The 27,060-nt window shown below is 36.0% G+C and overlaps 3 protein-coding genes across 3 annotated transcripts; 2 read left to right on the forward strand and 1 right to left on the reverse strand.

Moving 5' to 3' along the window:
- The first annotated feature begins 6,694 nt into the window (after positions 1 to 6,694).
- Dbct (Dihydrolipoamide branched chain transacylase E2) lies at positions 6,695 to 13,650 on the forward strand. The gene is made up of 15 exons (XM_076387852.1): positions 6,695 to 6,766; positions 6,811 to 6,839; positions 6,882 to 6,905; positions 6,961 to 7,012; positions 7,149 to 7,194; positions 7,256 to 7,292; positions 7,361 to 7,417; positions 7,482 to 7,548; positions 7,595 to 7,609; positions 7,680 to 7,703; positions 7,817 to 7,986; positions 8,051 to 8,170; positions 8,347 to 8,869; positions 11,604 to 11,999; positions 12,871 to 13,650. The coding sequence occupies exons 1-15, from the start codon at positions 6,695 to 6,697 to the stop codon at positions 13,105 to 13,107; spliced, it is 1,869 nt and encodes a 622-aa protein (XP_076243967.1). The 3' UTR covers positions 13,108 to 13,650.
- Positions 13,651 to 16,505: 2,855 nt separating this feature from the next.
- Positions 16,506 to 21,164, reverse strand: Lap1 (leucine rich repeat containing protein 7 lap1). Its single transcript, XM_076387164.1, has 11 exons — positions 20,935 to 21,164; positions 20,702 to 20,868; positions 20,495 to 20,630; positions 20,121 to 20,410; positions 19,342 to 20,053; positions 18,890 to 19,080; positions 18,561 to 18,674; positions 17,881 to 18,313; positions 16,959 to 17,806; positions 16,806 to 16,877; positions 16,506 to 16,724 (listed from the first exon to the last, which is right to left on the reverse strand). The coding sequence occupies exons 2-11, from the start codon at positions 20,855 to 20,857 to the stop codon at positions 16,548 to 16,550; spliced, it is 3,129 nt and encodes a 1,042-aa protein (XP_076243279.1). The 5' UTR covers positions 20,858 to 20,868; positions 20,935 to 21,164; the 3' UTR covers positions 16,506 to 16,547.
- Positions 21,165 to 21,648: 484 nt separating this feature from the next.
- On the forward strand, positions 21,649 to 26,121 carry LOC143184828 (RUN domain-containing protein 1). Its single transcript, XM_076387331.1, has 10 exons — positions 21,649 to 21,880; positions 21,983 to 22,167; positions 22,250 to 22,343; positions 22,419 to 22,586; positions 22,968 to 23,148; positions 23,213 to 23,307; positions 23,390 to 24,151; positions 24,222 to 24,319; positions 24,389 to 24,483; positions 24,563 to 26,121. The coding sequence occupies exons 1-10, from the start codon at positions 21,863 to 21,865 to the stop codon at positions 24,667 to 24,669; spliced, it is 1,803 nt and encodes a 600-aa protein (XP_076243446.1). The 5' UTR covers positions 21,649 to 21,862; the 3' UTR covers positions 24,670 to 26,121.
- The last annotated feature ends 939 nt before the right edge of the window (positions 26,122 to 27,060 follow it).

Raw genomic sequence — 27,060 nt, forward strand, 5'->3', positions numbered from 1 at the left:
AAATTTCCAAATATTCAAATATTCAAATATTCAAATATTCAAATTTTCAAATTTTCAAATTTTCAAATTTTCAAATTTTCAAATATTCAAACCTTCGAATCTATAAATCATTACAATTTTAACTCTTTAAATCCACAAATTTAAAAATCTTAAATTATTCAGCTATTCGAATATTTAATTATTCGAATTCTTTAATTCTGTTCATTTCCAAAGTTTCATTATTTTATTTCAGTTACAGCGTTTCAAATTCAGAAACAGAATTACAGACGAGTTCCTCGCGAATAATATTGCATGTGGACTCGAGAAACATAACTACAAACAGGCACGTTTGTATAAATATTAGAATCCATCTACAAAGTTATCTCTCGTTAACTGTCTGAGACAAACTTCATAAACAAGAATGTGTATGTAATATCGGTGCTAACTGCAACTCTGAGTCCATAGCACGTGCAAGTACTATAATAACTGCTAGCTCAGACATATCAATCAATAAAAACGTATGTGAACAAGAATAATATCTAATGATAATAATATACATAAACATAACAAATATTTAAAATGTAAGCTACTTATGACCTAATATAATTTTCTGTAAAATAAGACAAAAGTAGGTATCTACTATTAATTTTTTTAAATGAACTGAAAATGTTAAATATTATTGGATTCTTCACCATAAATGCAAATGCAGAAATTGCAATTATATCTCACAAGCAATGCACATGTTTTAATGTACCACACCCACAGACTCAAGCAAAAAATAAAAAGAACTATAGCAACTAGCAACAAGTCGCATTTTGAATTTTTTCCCGCCAACTGTGCATTCTGGACTGTGCACCAACGTCATCGATTCGTCCCAGAAGTCACGGCCACGTGTTATGAAACATCCTGTACGCAGCCCTTGCCAAGAAATTAATTAATTCCCCATTTCGAATCCACGTACGCACTGTAGCCCATTATAAATAAAACTGCGATCGCTAATTAAATATACGGCTCGCGTCGATTCCCCATCAGCATGAAAATTAACGAACTCGCGGACAGAATTTCTAATTCGACGACGAAACACGAGGACGCATCGGTGACGCAATTGTTAAGGCTGCTACAGACTATACATGGTTCGTGATTCGCGGTTCGTGGTTCGCCAATTCGTGCAAATTATCAAATTAACAATGTACAGGGTGCCCAAGCTTAAGCAGGCCATCTGAATATTTCTTTTGTTTTTACTAACATGAAAATCTAAAAAACTAATTGAAATGATCTTACACGAAAGATTGTTCCATGATATGTTTCCTTCAAATTGTGTCTCGGACAATTTTCGTGACATTAAGAACAGAGCAGACACTTAGGTGGCCTGCTTCAGCTTGGACTTACATTTGCATACTATGAATTCACCCTGTTTCACCAGTATAGGCTGTTTCAAAGCAACAAGGCATAATTTTAAGGGATGATTCTGCTCACCAACACCAGTGTGGACCAATGTTAAGCAAAATATAAGTCAATCATAATTGCCCTCGCAATTCTATTCTAATTATATTCTAATCATGACTTTTAAGTAGTAACTAGATTACATTCTGCCCAACTCTCGCGTGGACCCAGCATCACAGACTCCTCGAGCCCAACGCGCAGCAGGACCCGCGAATCGTGAATCTCGCGTAGTTTGTAGCGACCTTTAAGCCGCGGGTCCGCGAATGCCTTTCGAAGCGTTATCCCCGAAATACTCCGCGTAAATAATTCCAGGGAATCCCCCCGCCGCGATCGCAAAATCCATACATAGGATTCCGATGACGCAAGCGTCACATTCGGTTCATGACTTATGGAACTGTAACCTGATTTCGGCGAGCGATAAATTAGCAGCGAAACGAGAATCGAATTATCCAGAGCTTTCGGTCCCCGTGTGCCGGATATAACCGATTCCTCGTGTCCCAGAGACGGTTTCGGTTTTAATATCACCCGAAGATAGTGTGTGGCAGGTCGCGTGCGCAGGATCACCTGGAAACGCGCTTCGGTAATAGAAAAATCGTTAACGAACGAGGAGGGGACAGGAGGGGCCACGTGTTTCTAATTCAATTGCCATTTAGCGACGAATGGTAATAATATAAGGAGGAACGTCGCATTCCGTTCGGGACATGTCCAATCTCAATTAACCTACCTGTATCGATCCTGAGCGGGAGGCTTTTTTAGACGCTGCACGGTAAATTAGAGCGTGAATGTTTCTCCAGGAATCGGATGTGTAGAGCACATTTATGTGACCTTTGGTCCCTGAATTGGGACCAAACCTGTATATAAAAAGTTATGTCACTTGACTGATATCCCTTCGATTGATTTGCCACAAGATCCCAGGCTCGAAGATTCGAAAGTTTGGAAATTTGAAATTCCTGAGACCCTTGAGACCCTTGAAACCCCTAAGACTCCTGAACTCTCAGAGACCTCTAAAAATTTGAACACGTGAAATTTCACAGTTGTGAATTCTCGAAGCTCAGAAATGTGCGAGTCCAAATATTTAAAAATCTGAACGCTTGCAAATTAATTATCCAGCAGAATTAACCAGAAATTTAACTCTGTTTTGATTCGGTTCCTGTATATCCAGCGAGAGACGATTCAGATTGTTGAGTGAAATTTATCCGAGGCTCGACCGAGACTTAATTATATTTAAATTTAATGCACATCGTATTTCCATGTAAATTGGGACGGCCAACCATGGACGACGATTATTGTTAAATACAACCTCTCGGTCGATGATGGTCGCGTTTTCACGCTCTTTCGGTGTTGTTCATTAACGTGAAATGGAATTCTGGGATTTCGTGACGGGACAGAATACGTATTTGCCAAGCTATCCAGGCGTCCGTGGGAACCAGTCTCTGAGGGTATATCTACGGGTCATGAATATTTTTGTCGGGTAACCTGGTAATAAGACGCGGTAGGATGCAAATCCGAGTTTAGTATAATGGGGATTGATATGTAAGCGTGATGGGACGTATGGTTCATTTGATTCTGGTGCAACATGCATGTAGGTACCGGGAACTTACCCCCAACTGGGGACATATGTGTCAACTGCACATGATGCGTGCTATTTACCGACGTCACATAATAATGTGATGGCTAATGATAATCTTGTGCTACTGTTCAGCGACGATTAACGCGCTCGATGAAATTGGAAGTGATAAAAAAGATTAAATTCTTTGATCTTCAATCTCTCAAAGTTTTCAAATTTTTAAATCTTTCAATTTTCGAATTTCAACATTCAAACTTCATAATACTGAAATTTTCAAATATTCTAATTTCATGATATTGAAATTTTCAAATATTCAAATTTGTAATATACAAGCAGTTGTCAAATATTGAAACTGCATGATATTGAAATTGTCGGATATGTATTCAGATTTCTTAGTACTGAAATTTTCGAAAGTTGTTTTGTTTTCAAATACAAAAGCATTGAAATACATACAAAACGGTTGAAAAAATCCAATTTACCAATTTAAAAATATTCAAACTCCTGGCACACGTGACCTTTCACACGATCCTCCATCAACGATCGCAATTCCCGTTTTTTTGGCCGTTTTCAGTTACTACTATTAACAAGTTGCGTAACCCATCGCGTTCCAGTACACAAATGAGTATGCGTATCGATAACAGTGAACAGCGATAACCCAAGTAACGCGACTCATTCTACTCCACACGTTACATCGTCGATCTGTCGATCTCTCGAAAACTGCATCGTCCTCGTCAATCGAAAGAACAGACGAAAACCAACACCCACGATGTCTCTGACCTGGCGACTCGCGACACTGTCTCATCTCACTCGACTGGTAAGCCAACTACGTGCAAGAACGAGACTATATCGGGAAAGACCGCAGAAAACACTCTGTCTTCTAAAACTGATGAAAAGCGATCGTCGTTCGATCTCGGCCGAGCTCGGAGATCTTCGGTTCAGTGTTTACAGCGTGATCCCGCGGTATCGCAGTAATCACTGTTGGAAGCCTAGCATTTCCCATCTTAACAAGTATTGAAACAACCTTGCTTTTCCTTCCAAGCGCAACCTTAGAAAAAGCCATAAATTTCATCCAAGAGACCTACAGGGTTTCGACCACCACCTACCCTCTCAAGGGCAGTGCTGCCAGGGAAGTCTACAGTGCAGCGAATTTTAATCATCTCAGAGAGGGGGTAAATTGTAGCAATGAGGAAAATTTATAATACAATATTTATATATATTCCATATAAACATTGGATAATATTAAGTCTCGTACAAAATATATACATATTTTCCCGATTCCTCCACTACAATTTACCTCCACTCTAGGATGATGAAAATTCGCTACGCTGTAGATTCCTTTAGCAGCACTGCTCAAGGGTGACCATTGCTCGTTTTTAATGAAGAGGTACAGATTTTGGTGGACTGTCGAACTGTATGCTATTGTAGTACTAAAGGATTTTATAATTAATATAAATTAACTCCCTCACTGCGAGACGATCAACTCAAGTCTGCCCTTTTCTCAGGAAAAACGTGCAAGGTAGCTCAAGAGGGTAGGTGGTGATAGAGACTCTACTCGAACTCAGATTAATTTATGACCATTTGGCCTTCAATAGAGAAACCACGAAACATAGAGATTAATCAACTCGTAGCCAAGAAATGGTGGGTTTCCAACACTGCGGTCGCATGTGACCAGCATGGCGGTCAACGCGTTAATTATTCCTGGGAATCCAACATCACAAAGAATACACGCAATCTACCGCGCGCATGCATGATCGCGTGTAATAAGATGCATAATTGCGCAAACAAGCGTGACGACGTTTCGAAAAGGTGGCAAACTGTGGACAGTTCGTCGAACAGATCGTTCGATGTATTTAATCGAGTTGATACAGTGATGACCACCGACCCTCCTGTATTCCGTTTATATTGAGGGTATTTAACCTTTCGAGTGGCAATATGCCGCATGGGGCGAAGCCACTCTTACGACACCACTCAATTTCGTGGTCCTGAGCAAATTATACGACAGAGAACTACTCCTGAAACGATAAACACGTGCTGTGGTGTAGAAATGAAATTAACGCGCGACGTGCTTGCCCGATCAAAGCTAGGCGAGAGGGACCACGTTCTGTCAGTGGGTGGAAGAAGAGACCAAACGAGGAATTGTTTGACTTTGGAGATGACGGTGGTTCTGGTTTCGGTGTAATTCGAATCGCGAAGTTATACGTCACTGTATCGTGGCGAGGATTTCGATGCTTTGATCGTGAATTCGAGATTGAGGGAGAGAATCTCGCAGTGACAGTGTCGTGATAGCGACATACTATGATTTTTAACCTGTTAAGGCATGAAATTGCACAAATGCAATATTTCCCTCGCAATATTTTTCATTGATGTGCGTTATTGAATTCTGTTTTTTCACGTTACTGTTCTGAACGAGGATCCCAGGAATTAGTTTTATACTTTTTTCGTTCCTGTTTGTCGTTTTTTATCTAGATTCCAGAACGTTTCAAAAATTGCAAATATTTTTATGCAATATCGTATTTTTATAAACACAGAAAATTGAAAGCAAACTAGAAACTTGCTTCGTTCTCTAAATACTACAATTTTCACTCTACTTTCTATATTTGTATATTTTTTAATATTATGAGTTCTATAATTTTGTACGCCTTTGAAACTTCCATAAATGCATAAAAATTCGCAGTCTATGACACGACAATATGTAGATCAGTTTGTTTTGTAAGTCATAGACTTTTTTTTATAGATCTTTTTCATGCAGTTGACGTCTATGATACTGTCTAGTATTATAAAATGATTTGTTTGTCTCGATAATAATAACATACAAGGTTCACAACGCATAGAATGCATACATTTACGCTTTTCAATAATGCTGCAACATTTACTCAACTTTTGCTCTTAATAAGTTAATCTCACTTCAAATCGTACTTTGTAAAAATAAAAGATGGACGAATAAGATATCTTATTACGTTGTCTCTAAAGATGGCCACTCAGATTAGGCGCCAAACCCCCAGCAATAGAACAATTGACTTGACAACTGTTTCATTGCCCGTAGAATGAATAAAAATTGATCGTTTGATGTGTAACGCAGCATTTTTCCAGAATATAGACATTAATGGACAGAATAAATTGCGTAATCAATTGATCACTCACCAGTGCAGTCGATTCCGCTGTCGGTTCCATCAAGATTAGCGTCCCTCGCAAAGCCTGGGAATAAATTGCCGATGAGCAAGCGATTTAACTAATGAATCAGTTTAAATTATCCGAAAGTGGCTGGAATTACATTGCGCCTCGCTCTTCCAACGCTTATTCTGTAAAGATCACTCGCGTAACTGACGTTTTTCGTTCTGTCACTCGCGACGCGTTCACACTTTCACGCAAGTTAAATTCTAAATCAAACATGGCAGCAGCACGCACTACTCTAATCGAATTATCGACTATCGATCGATACATCACTGCAACTGTACGATATTTCTACTTTGAAACTTATACAAATTTTAAAAGATTATTTCTGTCATATACTGCTCAAAAAAATAAAGGCATAGAAAAATTTTAGCAAAAATTAGCTAAATTTGACTGATGATAACTCTGCGAAAAATCGTGTTTATACCATGATCTTTTTTTTAAATTAAAGCTTGAAGTCTGAGATTTAAGATACTATATCTGGATTTTGGCTCCAAAGCACCTCTACTACTGTAGCACCTTAAATCTGGGGGCATGTTTATCATATCGAAAACTGCAAAGTTTGACAGCATGCACGGACTTCCCAAAATTTTTTTCGGGGATGCCGTTTGCAGGAAAATAAAATCTGAACCTTCCACTTTGATTTAAAGAAAAGATCAAGGCGCTACGATTTTTTTTCGCAAAGTTACAGAACTCTAAAGTAACCCTTGCACTTTTACAGCAGAAGGGATAGTGCAGATATATGGCAAAAATGCAAGGGTTACTTTGAAGTGCTGTAACTTTGTGAAAAAAAATCGTAGCGACCTGTTCTTTTTTTCAAATCAAAGTGGAAGGTCCCAGCTATATGCTACTGTAAACGAAATTTCCGGAAAAAATTTTAGCGGGTCCCTGTAATTTGTCAAACTTTGCAATTTGTCGTATTGAAAATTGCTAACTTTGACGGGATGCACAAACTTGGGAAAATTTTTTTCGGAGATGCCATTTCCAGGAGCATAAAACTCGAAGCTTCCCCTTTAGTTTAAAAAAAGAATCAAGTCGTTGCGATTTTTTTTCGCAAAGTTATAGCACTTCAAAGTAACCCTTGCATTTTGGCAGCACATCGGGTAGGGCCAACATATGACAAAATGCAGGGGTTACTTTGAAGTGCTGTAACTTTGCGAAAAAAAATCGTAGCGACTTGATCTTTTTTTTAAATTAAAGGGGAAGGTTCAAATTTTATTCTCCTATAAACGGCATTCTCGAAAAAAATTATGGAAAGTTCGTGCACTTCGTCAAATTTTAGAATTTTCAATAGAACAAACACGCTCTAAGTTTTAAGGAGTTACAGTAGCAAAGGTGTACCAAAACTGAAATTGATGCATCGTAGCTCACAGTCAAGACCACAAGCTGTAATTTAAAAAAAAGATCATGATCCTATGATGATTTTTCGCGGAGTTATCGCCACTGAAAGTTGGCCAATTTTTGCCCGAAATTTTTCTATGCCATAATTTTTCTTACCAGTGTATAATACACTGTGTAGTATTATAATTCGCTGCCTGTAATGGTAATTATTATATAATTATATGTTATTCTTACATATGTGGAAAAATGATAAAAGAATTGTTACCTAAAATTGAGTGTTAATACGTATCCATTAAATCGATAGCAAATCGATAGTTGCACGCAACGACGCGCGAAATTTCAAATATTCAAATAGGGAAAGATAAGATTGTAAAAGAAAGATCGTTTTTCGAATTTCAGTTAAATACTAAAAATGCAATAACCTCGTCTCGGTGCGTCCGATATAAAGCTCAAAGTAAAAGATACACGCAATTACTCCTGCACGAGTACGGATTTCCCCTGATATATTGCTGACGAGTGTACAAAGAAATCCATGTTTATTTAGGGTAGGAACGTACGCGATCAAAAATGTCGATTGCTCACCGTAAGCTCCTTTCGATGTGGAACCGTCGTTCCCTTCAAACTATCGGATATCGGAGAAGGAATTCGAGACGTCACGATAAAAGAATGGTAAGCAAAAGAATACATCTTTTTTCCAAGAAACTGCCATGCTCCGACAATACATACACCCAACTCTGCCATATAATTATCATATAAGCACAGGCGCGCCTTAATAAATGCATGTTTTCGGCGCAAACGCAACCGTGAAGGGAGCAGAACTATTCCCCCTGCATTTGAATGCACAGGTTCGTGAAACCAGGCGACCGGGTGTCTCAATTCGATAACATTTGCGAGGTTCAAAGCGACAAAGCGTCCGTGACGATTACCAGCCGTTACGACGGATTAATTAAAGCCTTGCACTACAAGGTGGACGAGGTGGCTCTGATAGGGGAATCGTTGCTGGACATCGAGCTAGATGATAATGGGAATGCAGATGTCGAGGGTGTCGGGGTCGAGCCGCAAACGGTGGCGAAGAACGAGAACGAGACGGTGAGCGATGAGGGGAAACAAGCGACGCGAAATGGGGTGGAAAAAGCGCTGGCTACCCCTGCGGTCAGGCGGATCGCCATGGAGAACAATATTAACTTAAAGGATGTCATTCCCACCGGCAAAGACGGCAGAGTGCTTAAGGAGGATATATTGGACCACTTGGACAAAATTTCTGCTAGATCCGCGGAAAAGAGGGTCGAGGAAAAACCAACAGCTGGGAAGGCGGTGTCGATAAAAGGCTACAGCAAGCACATGTGGAAAACGATGACGCAATCTCTGGTAAGTTGGATCCTCGACCACTTACGTGAAGGGGAAAGTTCTGAGAAAACACGTATCGTCCCTGTTTATCTCTCCATCAGGTGCAACCGGCGTGGAGAATACTGTATTTATTCATGAGAAGCTGGTCCCCAAAAGTAGTGTTTTTAAGCTCTATCTCTGATATGACAAACAGACATAGGTATCTACTCTATTATTTCAACTTTTGCATATCCCGTTCCTGAATTATTTTTACCGAAAGAACTATTCAAAATTCGACTTAACCAGTGACTGTATAATATAGTAGAGACTCTGGCAAGCAGCCCAGGAATTTTTCAGATCTTTTGAAAGCCTAGAAGATTAAAAAGATTAAGCTCGGTCAGACTGATCCAGTATGCTTACGAAACGTTTATTGTAGAATGAAGTTAGCCTTCATAATTTAAATAGTGGAGTTTTGAAATTTTTTGAAAGACATTGATATATCCCAGGATAGAACGCCTCTGCATCGCGATATTAATAAACTGTTTGGTGGTTTGCAACACAGGCCGCCAATAAATTGCAGGATTAACAGACTGTCGCGTATCGTGTCGCACGTGGCCGCAGAATAAGCGACTGGTTAATCGTTACAAAACAATGGACCGTCGAGACACGACTTAGAATGTGAACACATTATTGTCACGTCACGTGAACTCATGTTACGTGTTATAGCAAATTTCTTTTATATTATAAGAAAATAAGTCTAAAACAAGGAACATACCTCGGTTCATACTATGGATTTGCTATAGTATGTACTGTGAGTTCACTTGTTTTAAGTTGGGTCTACACTACATATTATATAACAACATATTATAGCAAAATAGATCTAAAGCTGAGCCTACACTACATGTTATATAACAAAGTTATATAACTTTTTAGAAAACAGAAAAAACCATAGGTATAATATTTGTCTCTTCTGTTTTCTTAAAAGTCATATAACTTTGTTATATAACATGTAGTATAGACCCAGCTTTAGACCCATCTTGCTATAATATGAAGCAGATTTGCTATAACATAAGTAAACTCACTTGACAGATACTATAGCAAATCCATAATGTAAACTGAACCTTTTCCCTTATTTTAAACCCATTTTCTTATAATACGAAACAAATTTGCTGCATGTAATACGTTACGTGAACTCATGTGACATCCTATAGCAAATCCATAATGTCAGCCGAGGTTTTTCCTTATTTTAAACCTATTTCCTTATAATATGAAACAAATATGCTACAGTACGTGGCGCGACAATAATATATTCGGACCCTTAATGACGTGATGATATGGTTTTCGGTGACCAGACGACCCCATAAAGGGTGACTCAACTGTCGTGACGAGTGAGCGAATAGAAACTGGAAAAAGTTTTGTAATATGATATCGCGTCGAAAGTTACACAGTGCGCTTCCTGGTGGAATTTCACGTGTGCTCGACGGTTGAAACGAACGGGAGTCACAACGACGAACCGATAATAGAAGTGCGTTGTCTAAAACTGACGTTGACACACGGGATTGATAGCGATCGATTCGACAGTCGAGCACTCCGACGAATTTCCTCGTCAGCGTTGACAGACCAGATACGATTAAAACGTTTCAGAAAATTCCGCCACAGTTTTCGGCCGTTTCGTTCCTCGTTGCTTTCGGGGTCTATTCACACGTATCAGCTCCGTGTTAATGATTTCGCTAACTATTCAGAAGCCTCGTAGTTCACGGTTCATTTCAGTCTCTATGGCTATTTTATATCGTATTTTTATGCGAGCGACACGAATGGATTTCTGATGCGCTTCCGATTAAAATGATAGCGAATGTAGGTCGGCCTGTTTTTAATGGAATCCCTGAATTCTACGAAAATTAAAAACAACAAACACTGACGTATTTGTTAACGATTTGTTTAAATTTGTTTAAGCTTTATTAAGTTTTCTGAGAATTAAATGTAAAAGCTAAAAATGAGATGAAAGGAAAACGATACCTTTTTCATCGACACTGGTAACACTGAATCACCACAAAACTAATACGCACGAACAAACTGTCTTAAACTTCACTGTACGAACACGTAGACACTACTGAAGGACGAGTACCAAGCGTCTTGCTTAAGACTGAAGGAGCAATATTTTTTTTACGACGACATGAAGTGAAGTGGATATATTTAAATCCCTCTACGCGGTATGAGGTCCTACTGGTACACTTCAAACAGAGACCTGAGGGATCCTTCTGTAATATACCTATAATTCTAGGAAGGGACCCAATAAAAGTATACCCCAACAATTTTTTTTTCAAACTCACACCTAAAGTAGGCGGAGTTATAATTTTGACCAACTAAATTTTCCCCACAACTCATAACGACTAAATATTATTCTAAAATAGAATGCCTCCATATACAGGGACGAATTTTCCAATACATCATATATTTTCCCTCGTTAACCCTCGTGCACTGTACCAGTTAATTTATATCCCAATTTAATTGAAATCTTGAAGCGCGTTTCCAATGGAGATCTAATTTACATAAAATTCGCCAACTTTCAGCAGTAATACTCAAAGTATACATCCCCTCATGGAAATACATCTCACATTATTTTATTAAATTGATCTCTCAATTCAATTATATCGTATTTGCATGGAGTATGTATGTAGCAGTTATTTGCACAGTACACAAGGGTTAATTATCTGCGCGGAACGATTGAAACGCAAGCAGCAGAGGAATCTATACACAGAAACGTAAATCTTTACAGAGCATACCACATTTCGTGTACAGCGACGAGTGCACCGTCAATAAATTGATGGATTATCGGAACGACGTGAAAGACTCTCTGAAAGAGCAAGGCGTCTCTTTGACTCTGATGCCTTTCTTCGTGAAAGCGGCTTCGAGGGCGTTGGAAGAAATGCCACAATTGAACGCGTGGCTCGACGAGGAAAATCAAACGATACGGGTTATGGAGAGCCATAACATTGGTATCGCTATGGATACCCCTGAGGGTTTGGTCGTACCGAATATTAAAAACGTGCAAAAATTGAGCATACTGGAGATTGCGAAAGAATTAAACAGACTTCAGGAACTTGGGAAGCGAGCAGCGATACCGCTGAGCGATTTAACAGATACGACGTTCTCGTTGTCGAACATCGGTGTCGTAAGTTTGATCATTTTTAATAAAAGTATATCCATACCTATCTCTAACTGTGCTCCATTTTACTAACACCGATTCGACCGCAGCGCGCGGTTGACTTTTTTGGGTGGTTAATTGGTTATTGACTTCGATGGAAAACTGGATCTAAAAACGAACGGGGATAGAATTACTACTATAAAAACAAAATTATTACAATTTTAGTATGGGAATTTTAAAGATACAAACCGAAATTTGAGAAAGGAGCTTCATACTGTTCGAATGATTTATCGAAATTTCCATTAAGCTACTTTAAATTTATAATTTTTTGCAAAGGTGCCCCAAATTCGCCATTTTTGTTCTGTTTCTTCAAATAATTCATAAATAATTTCAAATTTTCAAATTTCGAATTTCAAATTTTCAAATTTTCAAATTTTTAAATTTTCAAATTTCGAATTTCAAATCTTCAAATGTTCAAATCTTCAAATCTTGAGATCTTAAAATAATAATTTTAATCATTCAAATCATTCTTCTTACCAATATTTTTGCATGAGATTCAAAAAATACAATTATTAAGTTATTCCATTTTATGGTTATGATACCAAAAAGCCTAATAAAGTTTTTAATTGTGCAATTTCTATTTTGATATAAACTGAGAAATAAAAACCGACATTATTTATGGAATAACCTAACACAACCGAGCACCTTATAAGCAATCAATAATTTCAACTCACCAAATTTAATTTCGAAATTTCTTCGAACTGACTCCAATTCAATGAAAATGGTCGTCGCTCAACCCCTTGCTCGCGCGATCGATTTAATCGATTGCCACGACCTTGATCGATACTTTGGGCGCGTAATATCGATCTGTTTAAATCTTTTTAACCATTGTTCGTAGGTCGGTGGTACGTACACTAAACCGGTAATTTTACCTCCCCAAATCGTGATCGGTGCATTTGGGAAAGTGCAAAAGGTGCCGCGATTCGATGACAAGGGAAACGTAATCGCCGCGAGTGTGATATCGATCAGCTGGGCCGCTGATCATCGAGTGGTTGACGGTGTTACCATGGCGAAATATTCGAATTTTTGGAAACACTACGTCGAGAACCCCACGTACTTGTTAATAGGAGCATGATTTCGTCTGAGCAGGTATTTCAATGATATTCCATTAAATCTACTTCTTTTTAATATTTTTTTTTTAATTTGGGAAAGCCTCCCAACAGTGTAACAGGCAATAAAAGCCTAGCTTATTTTATACGTAAATATTAATTTATTTATTGCTGCACAACCAACTAGGACTTTTCGATAAAGGTAAAATATTTTCTCTCTAACATATTCAAAGTGTTACAACTGTATGGTAGTTATACGGTGATCAGTTGAACAACTGTGAGCATTTTTGTACATTATAATCTGTTACACATTGTCTTACAAATAATCTGAATGGAAGATATACCAAAAAATACATGTTAAGGTAGTGGTTGTACTGATTTGTGCAATGATATATTCTGTTATGGAATTATAGATTAACATTATAAAAAGCTATGGAGAGAGAGAGTATCAATAAGAAACTCACACGTGAAACAGAAATGTTTCTAACAAGTACAACCACTTATACATTTATGTATTTGTAATTTAGATAGATATAAACAGTTCAATGCATCGCATTTTCAATCACGCATTTTCTGTACAGTCATTCCATTTCCTTAAATGCCACTTAAATATTTACTCAAAAAGTAGTCAGTCTGTTTAGTAGTTAGAGTAGTAGAAAAGATTGCATATGTGTGCTTATGGTCCAAACTTTTGCCCTTCCAAAGATTCTAATGCAGATATGATAACAATAACTTAGAATACTATTTAAAGGAAGATATCTGAACCCATTAAAAGGTATAACACACATACAAAATTTAATTTGTACATTAGTAATCGATAAATGCATACAAAAATTTCTTTAAACCTAAATGCATACATAAATATACCATTCTTTCTTTATCATAGTAAAACTCATAAAAATGAGAAGAGAATACATGAAATGTTAATACAGGTCTAATCAAGTGAAAATCACCCTCAATCATACTTCCTATTTTGCAATATGACTAGGTATATAGATTATTATTGGTAATGTAGTTAGTTTAAGAATTTAAATATAAAGCTGTCTTTAGATATAATAGAATTGCATATACTTGCAAGAATGGTGAAAATAACATCATGCTTTTTATAATATCAAGCTTTTTTTTATCATATCCTAAATTAGAAGTACTCGAATCGTGTAACTCACTAAGAATATTTTATAATTGAGTATATAGTCATCAAAAATTATTTTCGCGCAATACATAAGTAAAAGTGAGGATCAAAAATAATAATTTTTTTTTTCAATTTGTTCCGAAAATATATTAAACTGTAAAATTTAGATATTATTTTATAGAAAGAACTCTTATTTACTGAATATGTTTTCACTTGAAATATCATACATACTTGAAGGAAATCTTTCCGAAAATATACGTTTTTCTGTTACACTTTTCAATTCTGAAAGATCCAAGCTTCAACATAGTTTCAACTAATATATTGAAGCCCAGATAGTTATAAAATAGAATAGTTTATATACATATTTGAAATCATGCTCGACACACGCATTCACGTATATACTATTTCCATTGATAGCTACCACGTTGTAACTGTAATCTTAAGTTTAACTCAACGGTCACTGAAATTAAGCAGAGAAATCTATACTTAAATCAATATCTGGAAACAACTCGAGTCTACCTAGGAAAACATCCTAAACGATATAAAAAACGTAATAAATGGAAACATTATTTAAATACATCTTTAGAAATGCATAAAATATATGTCCTACATATTCTTACAATTAGAAAGTGTAAAAAAAACTGTAACTGAAGTTGTAAAAAACAAAGGATATTTAGATAGAGAGAATGTGCAATGTGATTGTTCTGTATGCGAGGTAAAGTGATGTGTGATACTGTTATCTGGTTGTAAAAGTTCTGGGGTACAAATAGTGTGTACTGATTATAACTTATATCTCAATGCGAACTGTTCACTTGTGCTAGACATCATCATACAACCTTTCTAAACATTTATCTCACAGCTCTACTCCATTTAAATGAATAACTTTCATTTCCCGATATAGCTCCACTAACATAGAAAAGTAGTGTTTTTTATCTTACTGTTTGGCAATAACATGCCATACTAACAACTGTTATTAAAAACAGTTTCTACAAGGTACATACATTTGCTCCTTTAATATAGAGAGAATCAAATATTATAACTCACAACCGCAACAATAAAGATTTCACTGTGTCAAAGACCTAACACATGAATTTATGAGTAAAAAAAAGATTACTAAAATATATTTTAGTCTTTCATAAAATAAACGTATCACGAATCAATGGCAAGCAAAAACATATAAAATTGTCTTAAATAAAATGCTCAGTAGAAGATTACACTTCCTACAAGTCAAATGTTGAACAAAAAACACACATAAAAATAAAAAAAAATCTGAAGTTATAATCAACCATACCTTTTAAGACCAATAATGATGAACTGATTATAAATATTACGAATAAAATTACGGCACGTAGAAGAGTATCTCTTTCTTTTACTACTGTAACAAGATTCTCACAGAAATATTTTCAAGATCAAAATGTGCCATTTATACAATAGATCATTAATAACGAAAATATTAAATCTAACAGTGGAACTTCTTGTGCGTCCAAGATCTATACGTTAAAATAGCTTTATAGAAAAAGCATTTCTAAGCATATAAAAATATTAGAAAACAAAAAAAAATGTCTGTAAGAATCTCATCCACATATTAGAGATAATTTTTGTATATAATATATATGCATAATATATATATATATATTCATTTTTATATATTCATTTTTTATGTATACGATTAATAAATAGCATTTTGTTTCTGGCACATTGTCAGCCCCCTATGAAGAGAGCAAGTGAGTTGACAAATACAATTAACACCATAAAACAAATTCGAGAAAAAAAAAAAACTATCGCTCCTAATTGTTCACTAAATAGTTACTAGTTTATGTTACTTACATGGGCAAACAATATGAGTGAGCTGTGAATTGGCCCGTGAAGAAACTCGTCTTAAAAATAATTCTCTTGTATATCACATTTCAAACTTCTTTTTCTTCCGCAATTGTGCAAGGGAACACATTCCTAATCTACAGTACAACCTAACAATTGTTTACTGATTCTTTTCACTCGGAGACATCACGTTTATATGCCGTGACCACTGGAAGCCAGAAATCTTTTGTTTTTCTCAAATAAGTGTCCCCACTACCACCTTTGGTAACGCTGCTTCAGTCGCATAAATCAGTCACTCGATAATATCATAAAGAGTACGCTCGAGTATCGCAAAAACAAGCGTTCAAAGAAAAACAAAATAAACTGCTCACATCCTCGAACGTGTTCGTCCATGTCCGTCAATGTAGATTTAAAAAAAAAAAAAAAAAGAAAAAAGAAATTTACATAAAAAGTAATCAGTCTGAATACCTCAAAATGATCGTAAGTTACAAAAAAACTGTTTCCATTAACCTGATGTCATTGGTGGCGACTTATCATCATGGATACCACTGCACCGGTGGCTCGAAGAACAGCCACAGCATTATTATGATCAAACTTGGTGAAGTCTATACCATCCACTTCCAAAATTTTATCCCCTGGTCGAAGCGTACCCTGAGCAGGACCATCTGGATTGACTTTTGTCACAATGATCCCCTAAAACGACGAAGTTCTATTAATGTCACAAAAACCACTGTCCTTCTAACGATCTAAGAAATCTAAGGACTAAGAACTTACAGTCTCCGCGCCAGCAACTCCACCAGCTATACTAAACCCAAGGCCTGGATTTTTTTTAACTTGAACAGGCAACTGTAATACGATAATTGACAGTTAATCATTATAAAAATATTCTCACAAAATCTATAAAATTGTATAACAAACGAAACGTACTACGTTAGCATTTTTATGTGGACCAAACATCCACTTAAACCTCGGTTTTCTTTCTGGGTTCAATGACTCATTCGTTCCACTAACTTTGTACTTGTCAGTAATAGAATTATTCATCTCGTTCGTGTATTTGTTGTTAATGGAGACTGGCGTGCTTCGACCAGAGTTCGCTTCATTCTTTATATTCACAAGGCTATTCATATTCATGGCCGTTTCATTGGGGATACTCTTCGAAATCGCCTCTTGGCCCTCCATGCTCAAATTCGTAGCCAAATTCGCATTCATCGTATTTAATGATGTTAAACTATCGAACGAAGTGTTGTTGTTCGACATGGATCCGTTCATTGACTTCTTCGATCGATCTGGAAGTTTAGACTGCATAGAGAGTGGACTTCGATACTTCTTCCCAGTCACCGGAGACGTTGGTATGCACGAGGTGTTCAACATTTTTAGACTATCGTAATCTTCAACAGAGGAGCTTGCATACTTATTCGATAGATCGCTATTTGAAGTGGAATTCATAGTCTCTAAATGCTTCGATTTCAGAATTGGAATTCTACTTGGTTTCAAAGATCGATCGCCGTCGAAAGACTGCTCCGCATCGCTTGGTTCTGTCAACGCATTGCTTTGATCAGGAGTATTCGAGAAGCATGCTTTTCCATTATTAACAGAGACATTTGCGTCTGCGTTAACTGGTAGAAGCTTTTCGTTGCACAAGCGCACGTACTCTTCAGCTTTGAACGATTCTTCAGTCTCATCGTAATTTTGCATTTGCATCTCCTGATTGGTTTTGAAATTTAATGTGTTATTAGGCGGTGGAGGAGACATTGTTGGAGAGTCCAATTGACCTGCTGAAATAACAAATAACATGGTTATAACTTTCTATGTATCATCTTAAAAATAAGGAAAAGAAACGATGACATACATTGATTTAATTGTTGAAATAGTGCTGCTTTCTTCGAGAAAGCCGCAGCAATATGATATGGAGGCGGAACAGGTGGAACTTCGTTCACTTTCGGCGGCTGAATGTGCAGCGGATCGGCATTATTGTTACCCACAGCAAACTTCTCCGATTCCACAATTTTTGCTGTGTTCGCCTTTGAGTATTCATCTGGTTTCCAAGTAGAATTCACGTAATCTGCTACTGTTGGGGTCTTAGAGAGATACTCGGATGTGGGATTACGAATATATTTTGCTTCCCGGATATCTGGACTTTTCTCCTTCGCGAGTACTGTCTTATTTGCTTCGTCAGAGGATTCTTCTGACACGGATTGCTCCGTTCCAATGTCCGTAGGACTACCATTCTTATAAACTTTTGATGTATGGCGTTCAGTAGGTGAAATCGAAGAATGTGAGTCCTACGAAAAAAGCTCTCCATTATTCTCAACATTTAAGTTTCATTAACGACGAGCTTAATCTGTGTATCTGCTCTATTAAATGTTATTTGGATGCAATTTCGCGTGTACTCTTTTATATCTCTAAAATGTTCAATTAATACTACTTTATTTCTTATAGTATATTTTATTTTTTGATGTTAGTACTGTCAGAGGTTACTCTGGAATTTAATGAATTGCCTTTCCTGTCTCATAATTCTCTGATTAATACCTGATTAAATAAAGTTTGTGAAAAACAGGTCCCAGTTTTTGAGGCAACGTCCAAAGTAGTAGTAGCTTTTGCAATAATAGCTTCTTTGATCATAGTCTCCTGTTCTAAATGCATCTGCAAGTTTCAATCGGCAATCTTCCTGTATTCTTGATTCTCAAATAATGCACAATATACATACAAGAAAAATAAAAAATAAAGTATTGGACACCCGAAAGTTTTTTGCTTTTTATTCAGAATTTTGTTTACCATTGTTTTACTGTTCAATCATACGAATGTAGCGATCGCAAAATAGTAAATATCAAAGGTAATTGGCCCTAGACAATACTTACTCTTTGATCATGTGCCGATTGATGTTGTAAATTGCGGGCATGCCTAGCAAGGTTGCGCAGCTCTTTAGGGTAAGGAGTTGGTGCTCGATGAAGTTGTCTAGGGATTTCAGATTCTACCTCAGCAGCAAAACATATTCTTTTCCCAGTACCAACGATGGAACTCGAAATCAGTCCTACAACCGGTGCTATCTCTGTATGCAACAGACATCAAATTATAACTATACATCTATCCTTATTGAAAAATCTATTTGATATCATCAAAAATAGCGATACACTATAAAGAATATCCTTTTTTTTCCATTTCGTACTTTACCATTTCATTCCTCATCTTCTTCTTCATCCACTAGCAGCATTAATGTATTATACACATAGTTATTGAATACGATTCGGTATGGGACATAATATACCATAACATATATTATATTATTTAAAAAGAAAATAGAAATGCTTACGTTCGAGTTCCTGCCGTGGTTTCTGCGGGAGCATAAAACAGCTTAACACCATCATATCTTCTTCACAATTGAATTCCTGTTGCAGTGGCACTAATGGTTGACTTTGATTGTCGCTCAGCCATAATGCTTTCAAGTTGTTCAGGTTCAACATAGAGACGGGCAAATATTTGATGCAATTGTTCACAAGATTGAGTACCGTTAATGAAGACAAATGGCCAAGCTCGGGCGGCACCCGAGTCAGATTGTTCGATCGCAGTGAAAGTAATGATAATGCAGTGCAACTTCCGATTTCTGGTGGAAGGCATCTCAAGTAGTTATTGTCCGCATTCAAACAGTGCAGTTTTCGCAAAAGTCCTATCGACGATGGCAAATACTCAAGGAAGTTCTTAGTAACTATAAGCTCCTCTAAGCTTGACATCTGTCCAATGTCATTTGGCAGTGCGTTCAATTGATTGTCATCGACTTTGAGAGTCACGATTGTACGTAGATAGCAAAGGGAATCCGGTAACTGATAAATCTCGTTAGAGGAAAGATGCATAATCGAAATATCTCTCCAACCATCCACTTCCGATGGAATAACATGAATTGCGTTCATCGTGCAATCGAAATGATTCAAACGATAGAGCTGTTTAATGTTGACTGGTATACGTCTGATATCATTACCATCTATCCACAGTTCAGTAAGGTTGATGAGATCTCCAACAACCTCGGGCTAAAAACACGCGATTTTTTAGCGAGCAGTTTAATAAATTTGACCATGATATAGGGAGAGAACTTACCAATTCTGTGAAATCATTATTACCAATGTCAAGTCTTTGCAAATTTATTAAACGGCTCATACTCTTTGGCAATGTCATCATATTATTCTCTCTGAGTTCTAATGTTCTCAGAGCTGAAAGTCTCCCAAAATTTGCTGGAAGATATTCTATGTATGCATCATTTATATATAATTCTCGCAACCCAACAATATGTGTAATAGCATCTGGGAAACGTTCAAAAGGGTTAACACTGATATCTATAGAACGCAGGTTTTTACATTCTTTTATACTGTCTGGTAATTCTTTAATACCTGAAAAATTAAAGTAATATGTTAGTACAAACTAAGATATCAAACGTGCTAAAAATGATAGCAAAAACAACTTCATGCACATACTATTTTTGCTGAGGTCTAAATACTCCAGGTTGATCAATGATGCTATGGCGGGTGGTAACGTGGTGACTTCATTATCGCTAAGTGAGAGTACTCGCAATTCATGGCACTGAAACAGTGGCCTTGGAAGATCTTTTATCTGCAATAATAAATAGACTGGTTAATTGAAGCAGACAAGAATGCTTACTAAATAATAAACTCAATATTTACCCTATTAGCATCTAAATACAGCTTCTCCAATGTTCTCTCATAAATGAACACGTCCGGTGGTACATCATAAAGATTACAATGATTCAACTGTAATTCGGAAATATCTTCTTCTTGTGCTCTCAAACATGCAGCGCACTGCCACCAAGCACTACCCATTTCATTTATAACTGTAAAATGGATCACATAGAACCAATTCAACAAAGGAAACAATCTGGAAGAGGATTCCCAATTACCTATAATACTTCAAGAATGATTTTCCAAGAACATCTATAAATCTATGGCAAGCAGATAAATCCGTGGACAGTAGGAAACTCGCTAAAAGACTATTGTTCCATGTGATTCCTCAAAATCATTCGACGATCTGTGCATCAACATTCCGTTTCTTTCGTGCCGGTTTTGCCACGGTTGTTCCCTGCTGCATCATTGCAAACGTTACGATACACGATGCGCTGTCGAAGAAGCCTCTTCCTCGGACAATACAACAATGATATACAGAACCGTAACAATATACTGATATCGACACCGAGTAGATGTCAAGAGGTGCAGGTTATTCGAAAGATTCCTTCAAGGGTTCCTCCGATGAACATATCTCACTGTTCACTCGTTGCACATTCTAATTTCTCGCGGAGTCAATGCGAAGTCAATGAACCAAGATCCATCGGGCAATAAAGGATCTCCCGACGGTGCAACAATTGGACACATTCGCTAGAACCGAACGAACTTACGAGCCTACTATTCATCGAAAGAAAAACCTTGAACGGCCTATAATGGTCCGTTCATAACTTCCTCATACGAGAGTCGTAGTAATTTATACCTGAGCGATCATTGGTGGATCTTACGATCGACGTGTGTAAAGAATGAGGAGGATTTCATTCATGCTGGCATAGTACTACGATCGAAGACGATACACATCCCAGGTAAATATCAGTTCATGTACAGCGATTGAGATTCATTGTGGTGTCATTTTTCTCAGAAATGAGGGAGAGCATATTCTAAATTCGCGATTTTTCGTGACCTGTCTGACGTGAGAATGCGCCTTAGTAAACGCATAATCGACAACAGCCAGTGACGTTTACGGTCGTGCATACACGTGCGCAGAAGTTAATTAATGGATTAAACGTGACGAAAAGGTGGAAAGATTGAACGTTGCGATGCATTGCAATGAGAATCAAACTGGTGGTATGTAGAGGCAAAGAGGTCGAGACACTTGCGGCACTTGCGTTCGCTTACGTCGAACCAGTCGGAATAAGGGAATCGATAAATGTACAGTTCGGGTTTTAGAAGATAAAGAGGATCTTGAACGATAGGAAAATGAGTTCTGGGGAGCATAAGGGTTGCGAGAACGAGGATTTTGAGAACTCGGATGAGAGTGATCGACCCTCGGGCGAGAGATGGGCGCCAGTTGGAGCGAACGACGGTGACAATGATTTTGCTGACGAATATAAATATGTTGATAACATGGAGAAGTGAGTACTCTGTTTCTCACTTACATATAGTTGTTTGTTTCTTGATACACGGTTTTGATACATTGTTTGCACGTTGTACCAGTTTGTCCTACGATATGGAGAGACTGAAAGTGCTGGAAGAGGAGCAGGAGATGCTCAACTCATCTCTCATAGCACTGACTACTCATTTTGCTCAGGTATTGCTTAAGTCATTATTGCATACAGTGTGTTTCTAAGAATATGGAATTTTAACATTGAGGATGCATTCCCAGGTTCAGTTTCGCTTACGACAAATCGTGGATGCACCTGCTATTGAGAAGGAAGCTTTGCTCAAGGAATTAGAAGAGTTTGCTTTCAGGGGAATACCTGATGTTCCAAATAATGTTTCATTTGATAGTAGATCAATAACTCCAACTTCCCCAATGTCCTGCAAGCAAAGCGTAAGCCATACAGAAGCCTGTTGTACAAATATGCTATTAACACTTTAATATTTTATTATTTTTACCTGTGATTTTCTCTTTCATTTTTTGTCTGTTTTTACTTTTCCTTTGTGTGTGGCTTTTATTTATATTTTTCGCTTTGCTTGTAAAATGCTGATATGCATAAAAATCTGTGATAATTTTTTTGTTTTTTAATAGTATTATGTGAGTAATATTTATGTTACATTGGAAAATAAATATTTTTACGTATGTTATTTTTAGTACATGTTTCTGTTATTTTTATGTCATGGTTTTTTTAATCCTTTATTCTGGAGCATTCATTTGTGTACAGTGCAAAAACTAAGAAAACTAGTTAAATGTATTGCATGTATAATTTAACAGATATCTGGAGTAATTAATGATGTTGATGTTGAGTCTAAAATGGCATTACAAAGAACAAAACAAAAAGAACTGATATGTCAGTTAAAATCACAGTTAGAAGACTTAGAGAAGTATGCTTATGAAACTGGTGATGCAGATTTACCACAAAGCATGATATTAGAGCGGCAAAGTATCATAATCAGTAAGTTTCTTCATAAATATCATCCCTACTTGGATAGAACATAGGGTGATTTTGTATTTTTCAGATCATCTGAAAGAAAAGTTAAATTTTAACGTTGATGATCTCTGCAAATTACCAGTTGATGATTTAAGGTGGCAAGTAGATTATGCTATAAGTCAGGTAAATTATTTTTTTAATGGGATTCATTGATGAATATGTCATAATGAATGAATTAAAAAGCATTAATTTGTCCCATTTCCAGATTGTTAGCCCACTGAAAATGAAAGAGCAATTAGTGTCCCAATTAAAAACACAAATCGCTGATTTAGAACGTTTTATAAATTATCTTCAGGGAGAAGTCAGTACAGAGACATTGGCGTGTACATGCGCTTGTCCAGTCCACACTAGTGGCTCTGCTACTTCTACCTCATACGCTAAGAAGGCATATAACAGAAAACCAATTGAGGATGAAAGTAACACTAGAACTCTTAACACTGTTAAAAAGGTCGTGGCCCTCTTGCATATGTTCCTAGTATCTCAATTAGGATGCGGTAGCGAACGGGTGCGAAGAAACTTTAAGAAAAATTCTGTATATAGTTGGAGAGATCTGAGGACTAGATTAGATATCGCGGTTGAACACGTTATAGAGACTATTGCAGAAGCCGAACGCCACCCAGAAGATGACGATGTGGTTAATGAAAATGATTATGCCTCAGATTCAGACTCCACGTCGCATTGCAATGCCAGAATAACGTCTGCCGTAAGGAAGCACCTAGCAACCTCCATACGTGATTTAATGCAACATGGTTTAATGTCTGATGTGCGTTCTAATAGCGTAGTACCGTTCGTAGGATGTTTCCCTCAAAGAAACCCTTCTACTTCGAATCTCATGCATGCATGGGAATTAATATTGAAGTACTATGAAATTAAGAATGGCCATCGTTATAACTCTAGTCCAGCACAGAAATTATCCCAAAGTTTCAATCTAGATCTTGCATGTGGAAGAGTTGTTTCTTCCAAGCAGGTACATTATACATAAAAAAAGAATTATTTTTTCCATAAAATATGTCATAACAATATATTACAATTTCCAGAGTTTGTTAACAACAATCGGAAATATTATAACTTCTCACAGTCCATATAAACGAAGTTATGATTCTCATTTTAAAGCGTTTATATGTGCATCTCTAAAGTAAGTAAACTCTTTGGGTTTATCCTTTTATTAGTAAGAGATTAAAACTCATAGCTACTTTTCTTTTAGTGCCAACAAACTTGTTGTTTGGTTGAAACTCATTTTACAATGCCAGTATCTTCTTGAAAATCACTATACATCCTGGAGTTATGTTATAAAAACAGGTACATTAAATTGCCAATATACGTACAAATTATGTCTGACACTATAGATGCACTATTTGTTAATTATTGTTGCAAATAGGTTTCCAAGATGCATTCCATACTCTCGATCGTCTCACAGGCTACAGATTCGATTTACCAGTTGACCTAGCAGTAAGACAGTTCCAAAATATAAAGGATGCATTTTGATCACAGAACAAGTCGACGTTCATACTGATGACAGCATATAGGTAGTCATTTTTAGGGAGTAAAGTGTGCAAGGTACCAAAGATTGCAACTACCGAAATAGGAAACAGTATATTTTATCCTTATATTGACGTTATAATAATATATCAAATTTTTATTGTTTTAAAATATTATTTTATAAGGAAGATTATTTTCTCATTCCCTGAGTACTTGACAAAAGGAGAAATTGTTAGAATGCAATAATGTAGCTATAATAATTTAAAGTATCAGTATTTTAGAAGTGGATTCTCAGGGTCTGGAGTTTAATTGTTTCATTTTAAAACTTTAAGACATGTTGTTACTCTATAAGTTTTAAAAGAACATAATCTGTTGTGTGTGAAGGCTTAATGATGATCCTCTTATGCGTATATATATAGATATATATACATAGACATACAGTACAGGTATAAATGCAATGCTGCCTGATACAATATGGACTGAAACATACTAGTTATTTTGAAGTACATCTTCGAATATTGCACGTTCTCGACAATGCAATTAATTCGTGATATTAAAAGTTTTATTTAGACCACTTAAAAAGTAATCTCGTAAACTTACGTAAAGTTTATAGAATTAAAGATCACACGGTTTTTCCTATGATCAAAATTAATGACAATTTAATACTGAATTTTTGCATAATAAAATTAAAGATTGCATTATTTTTTAGTAAAAATCAATTAAAGAGAAGAAACAAATCGATAGTCTCTTTTTTTAGAATTTGATAATAAAAGTATATACATTCCTTTACTTTTTAGTTAATCGATATATGAAAGTTAAAGAATGTATGATTTTATAGTAACATATCATTCGAACAGTAGTTAAAATACACTAATATATACCAGTATATGGCATATGTAAACATCAATGTTGTAATATATTGTCAATGTTTTATCTTTGTTGTGTCTTAGAAATCTTTATAACTGAATTATTATACTTATTTATAGGCCAATATGCATACAATGTATACATATTCATATAAATGTGTAAGATATATCTTCAATTAGTCCTAATGATTGAAAAAGTTTCAGAATGTAGACTGTTTGATCTCATTTTACTATGAAATTAATTGAATGAACTTTTATGTACTGTTGTATTCTGTACATTTGCAAGTGTAGATTGTATAAATATTTTTTTTTAAGATACATTAATTGTTCCTAATTTGATGACCATTATATATTGTAAGAAAAGCACACAGCTTCCAGAGAATACATATATTATTTTCAAACAGTTAACAGTTCGACATATACACACATAGTTAATTGCAACTACTACATCGCGAGTATAAGATATTTCAGATGTAAGATACTTTTAAGAAGTCAAATGTATTATATAATATAAATATCTGCTTTTTATATACACAATAATTTGACATTAGTTTATTGAAAAAATATATGCAGAAATATATTTATGCAGCAATGTATTTGGTTTTGTAAATAATGTCCCGACACATTCCAATCTTTACATAAGCAAGACAAGAAAAAATGACGTACTCTGTATTGATTGTTTATTTCTTGTAAAAGTTGTACATCAGTAAAAGTTTCATAGCAGTTCTTTCAACACGTTTTGTAGTACATCATTGATAATTCCTCGACACCCTCAGTAATAAGATATATAATTCTCAATAACTCTTATTTAAAACACGATTCTTTATAGTGAAATGAATGACAACGTTTAAATTAGACATCGCTATTTCTTCGTTATTTTCGCTAGTTCATTTATCAATTTCACTTAAAATTGAAAATAGAGTATCGAGGAATCTCGACGTTTTTTTTTACAGATTATAGTTTGTTGTACATAAAATTCAGAATAGAGTCTACATTGTTAATAACATATATCTGAACTCAACGAAGTATATAGTACCAAAAGCTTCTTTCTTGGTCATGGACAATACGTTTCATACACGTATCATCGTAATATGATATATCACGTACAACACTACTTATAAAGGATACAAGTACACAGATGTAAGAGCACAGACTTTGTAAAAGTTCTTCTCACCTTCCACGATATAAAAGTCATGTATAAAAAAGTGTATGGAAGAGCATTTGCATATTGCATTCACATTTTTTTCACACATAGAGTACAATGTTCTTTTTCTAATGCTCAACCAAGAATCATACTGAAACTTAAGAGAGTCTTGGACCTATTGCAATATATGCTTTGCAAATTAAATGGACAGTGACATTCATTAGATATACCTACTTATGCATTTAAATATAGAATATATTATTCATAAATAAATATGATTCTCATAACGCATAAGGGTCGTTACGAAAATAGTATGATGAATGGGTTTGATGGAATGTAAAGTATCACAAAATCGGAGTAAAAGTGAAATTCAGTCTGTAAAAAATA

The sequence above is a fragment of the Calliopsis andreniformis genome, chromosome 10, assembly GCF_051401765.1.
Source record: "Calliopsis andreniformis isolate RMS-2024a chromosome 10, iyCalAndr_principal, whole genome shotgun sequence".
NCBI lineage: Eukaryota > Metazoa > Arthropoda > Insecta > Hymenoptera > Andrenidae > Calliopsis > Calliopsis andreniformis.

Bases quoted from the DNA above. Each gene is read 5' to 3' on its own strand.
- Lap1 (XM_076387164.1), bottom strand. From the start codon at position 20,857: ATGGGTAGTGCTTGGTGGCAGTGCGCTGCATGTTTGAGAGCACAAGAA. The intron at 18,314-18,560 runs GTATTAATCAGA...CTTTTTTCGTAG, and splicing joins CACAAACTTTATTTAATCAG to GACTCACATTCTTCGATTTC. The intron at 17,807-17,880 runs GTATGTCATCGT...TTGTTATTTCAG, and splicing joins ATTTCAACAATTAAATCAAT to CAGGTCAATTGGACTCTCCA.
- Dbct (XM_076387852.1), top strand. From the start codon at position 6,695: ATGTTTATCATATCGAAAACTGCAAAGTTTGACAGCATGCACGGACTT. The intron at 6,840-6,881 runs GCAAAGTTACAG...GCACTTTTACAG, and splicing joins AGGCGCTACGATTTTTTTTC to CAGAAGGGATAGTGCAGATA. The intron at 7,013-7,148 runs GTAAACGAAATT...TGCCATTTCCAG, and splicing joins GGTCCCAGCTATATGCTACT to GAGCATAAAACTCGAAGCTT.
- LOC143184828 (XM_076387331.1), top strand. The intron at 23,308-23,389 runs GTAAATTATTTT...TCCCATTTCCAG, and splicing joins TAGATTATGCTATAAGTCAG to ATTGTTAGCCCACTGAAAAT. The intron at 24,152-24,221 runs GTACATTATACA...TACAATTTCCAG, and splicing joins GAGTTGTTTCTTCCAAGCAG to AGTTTGTTAACAACAATCGG.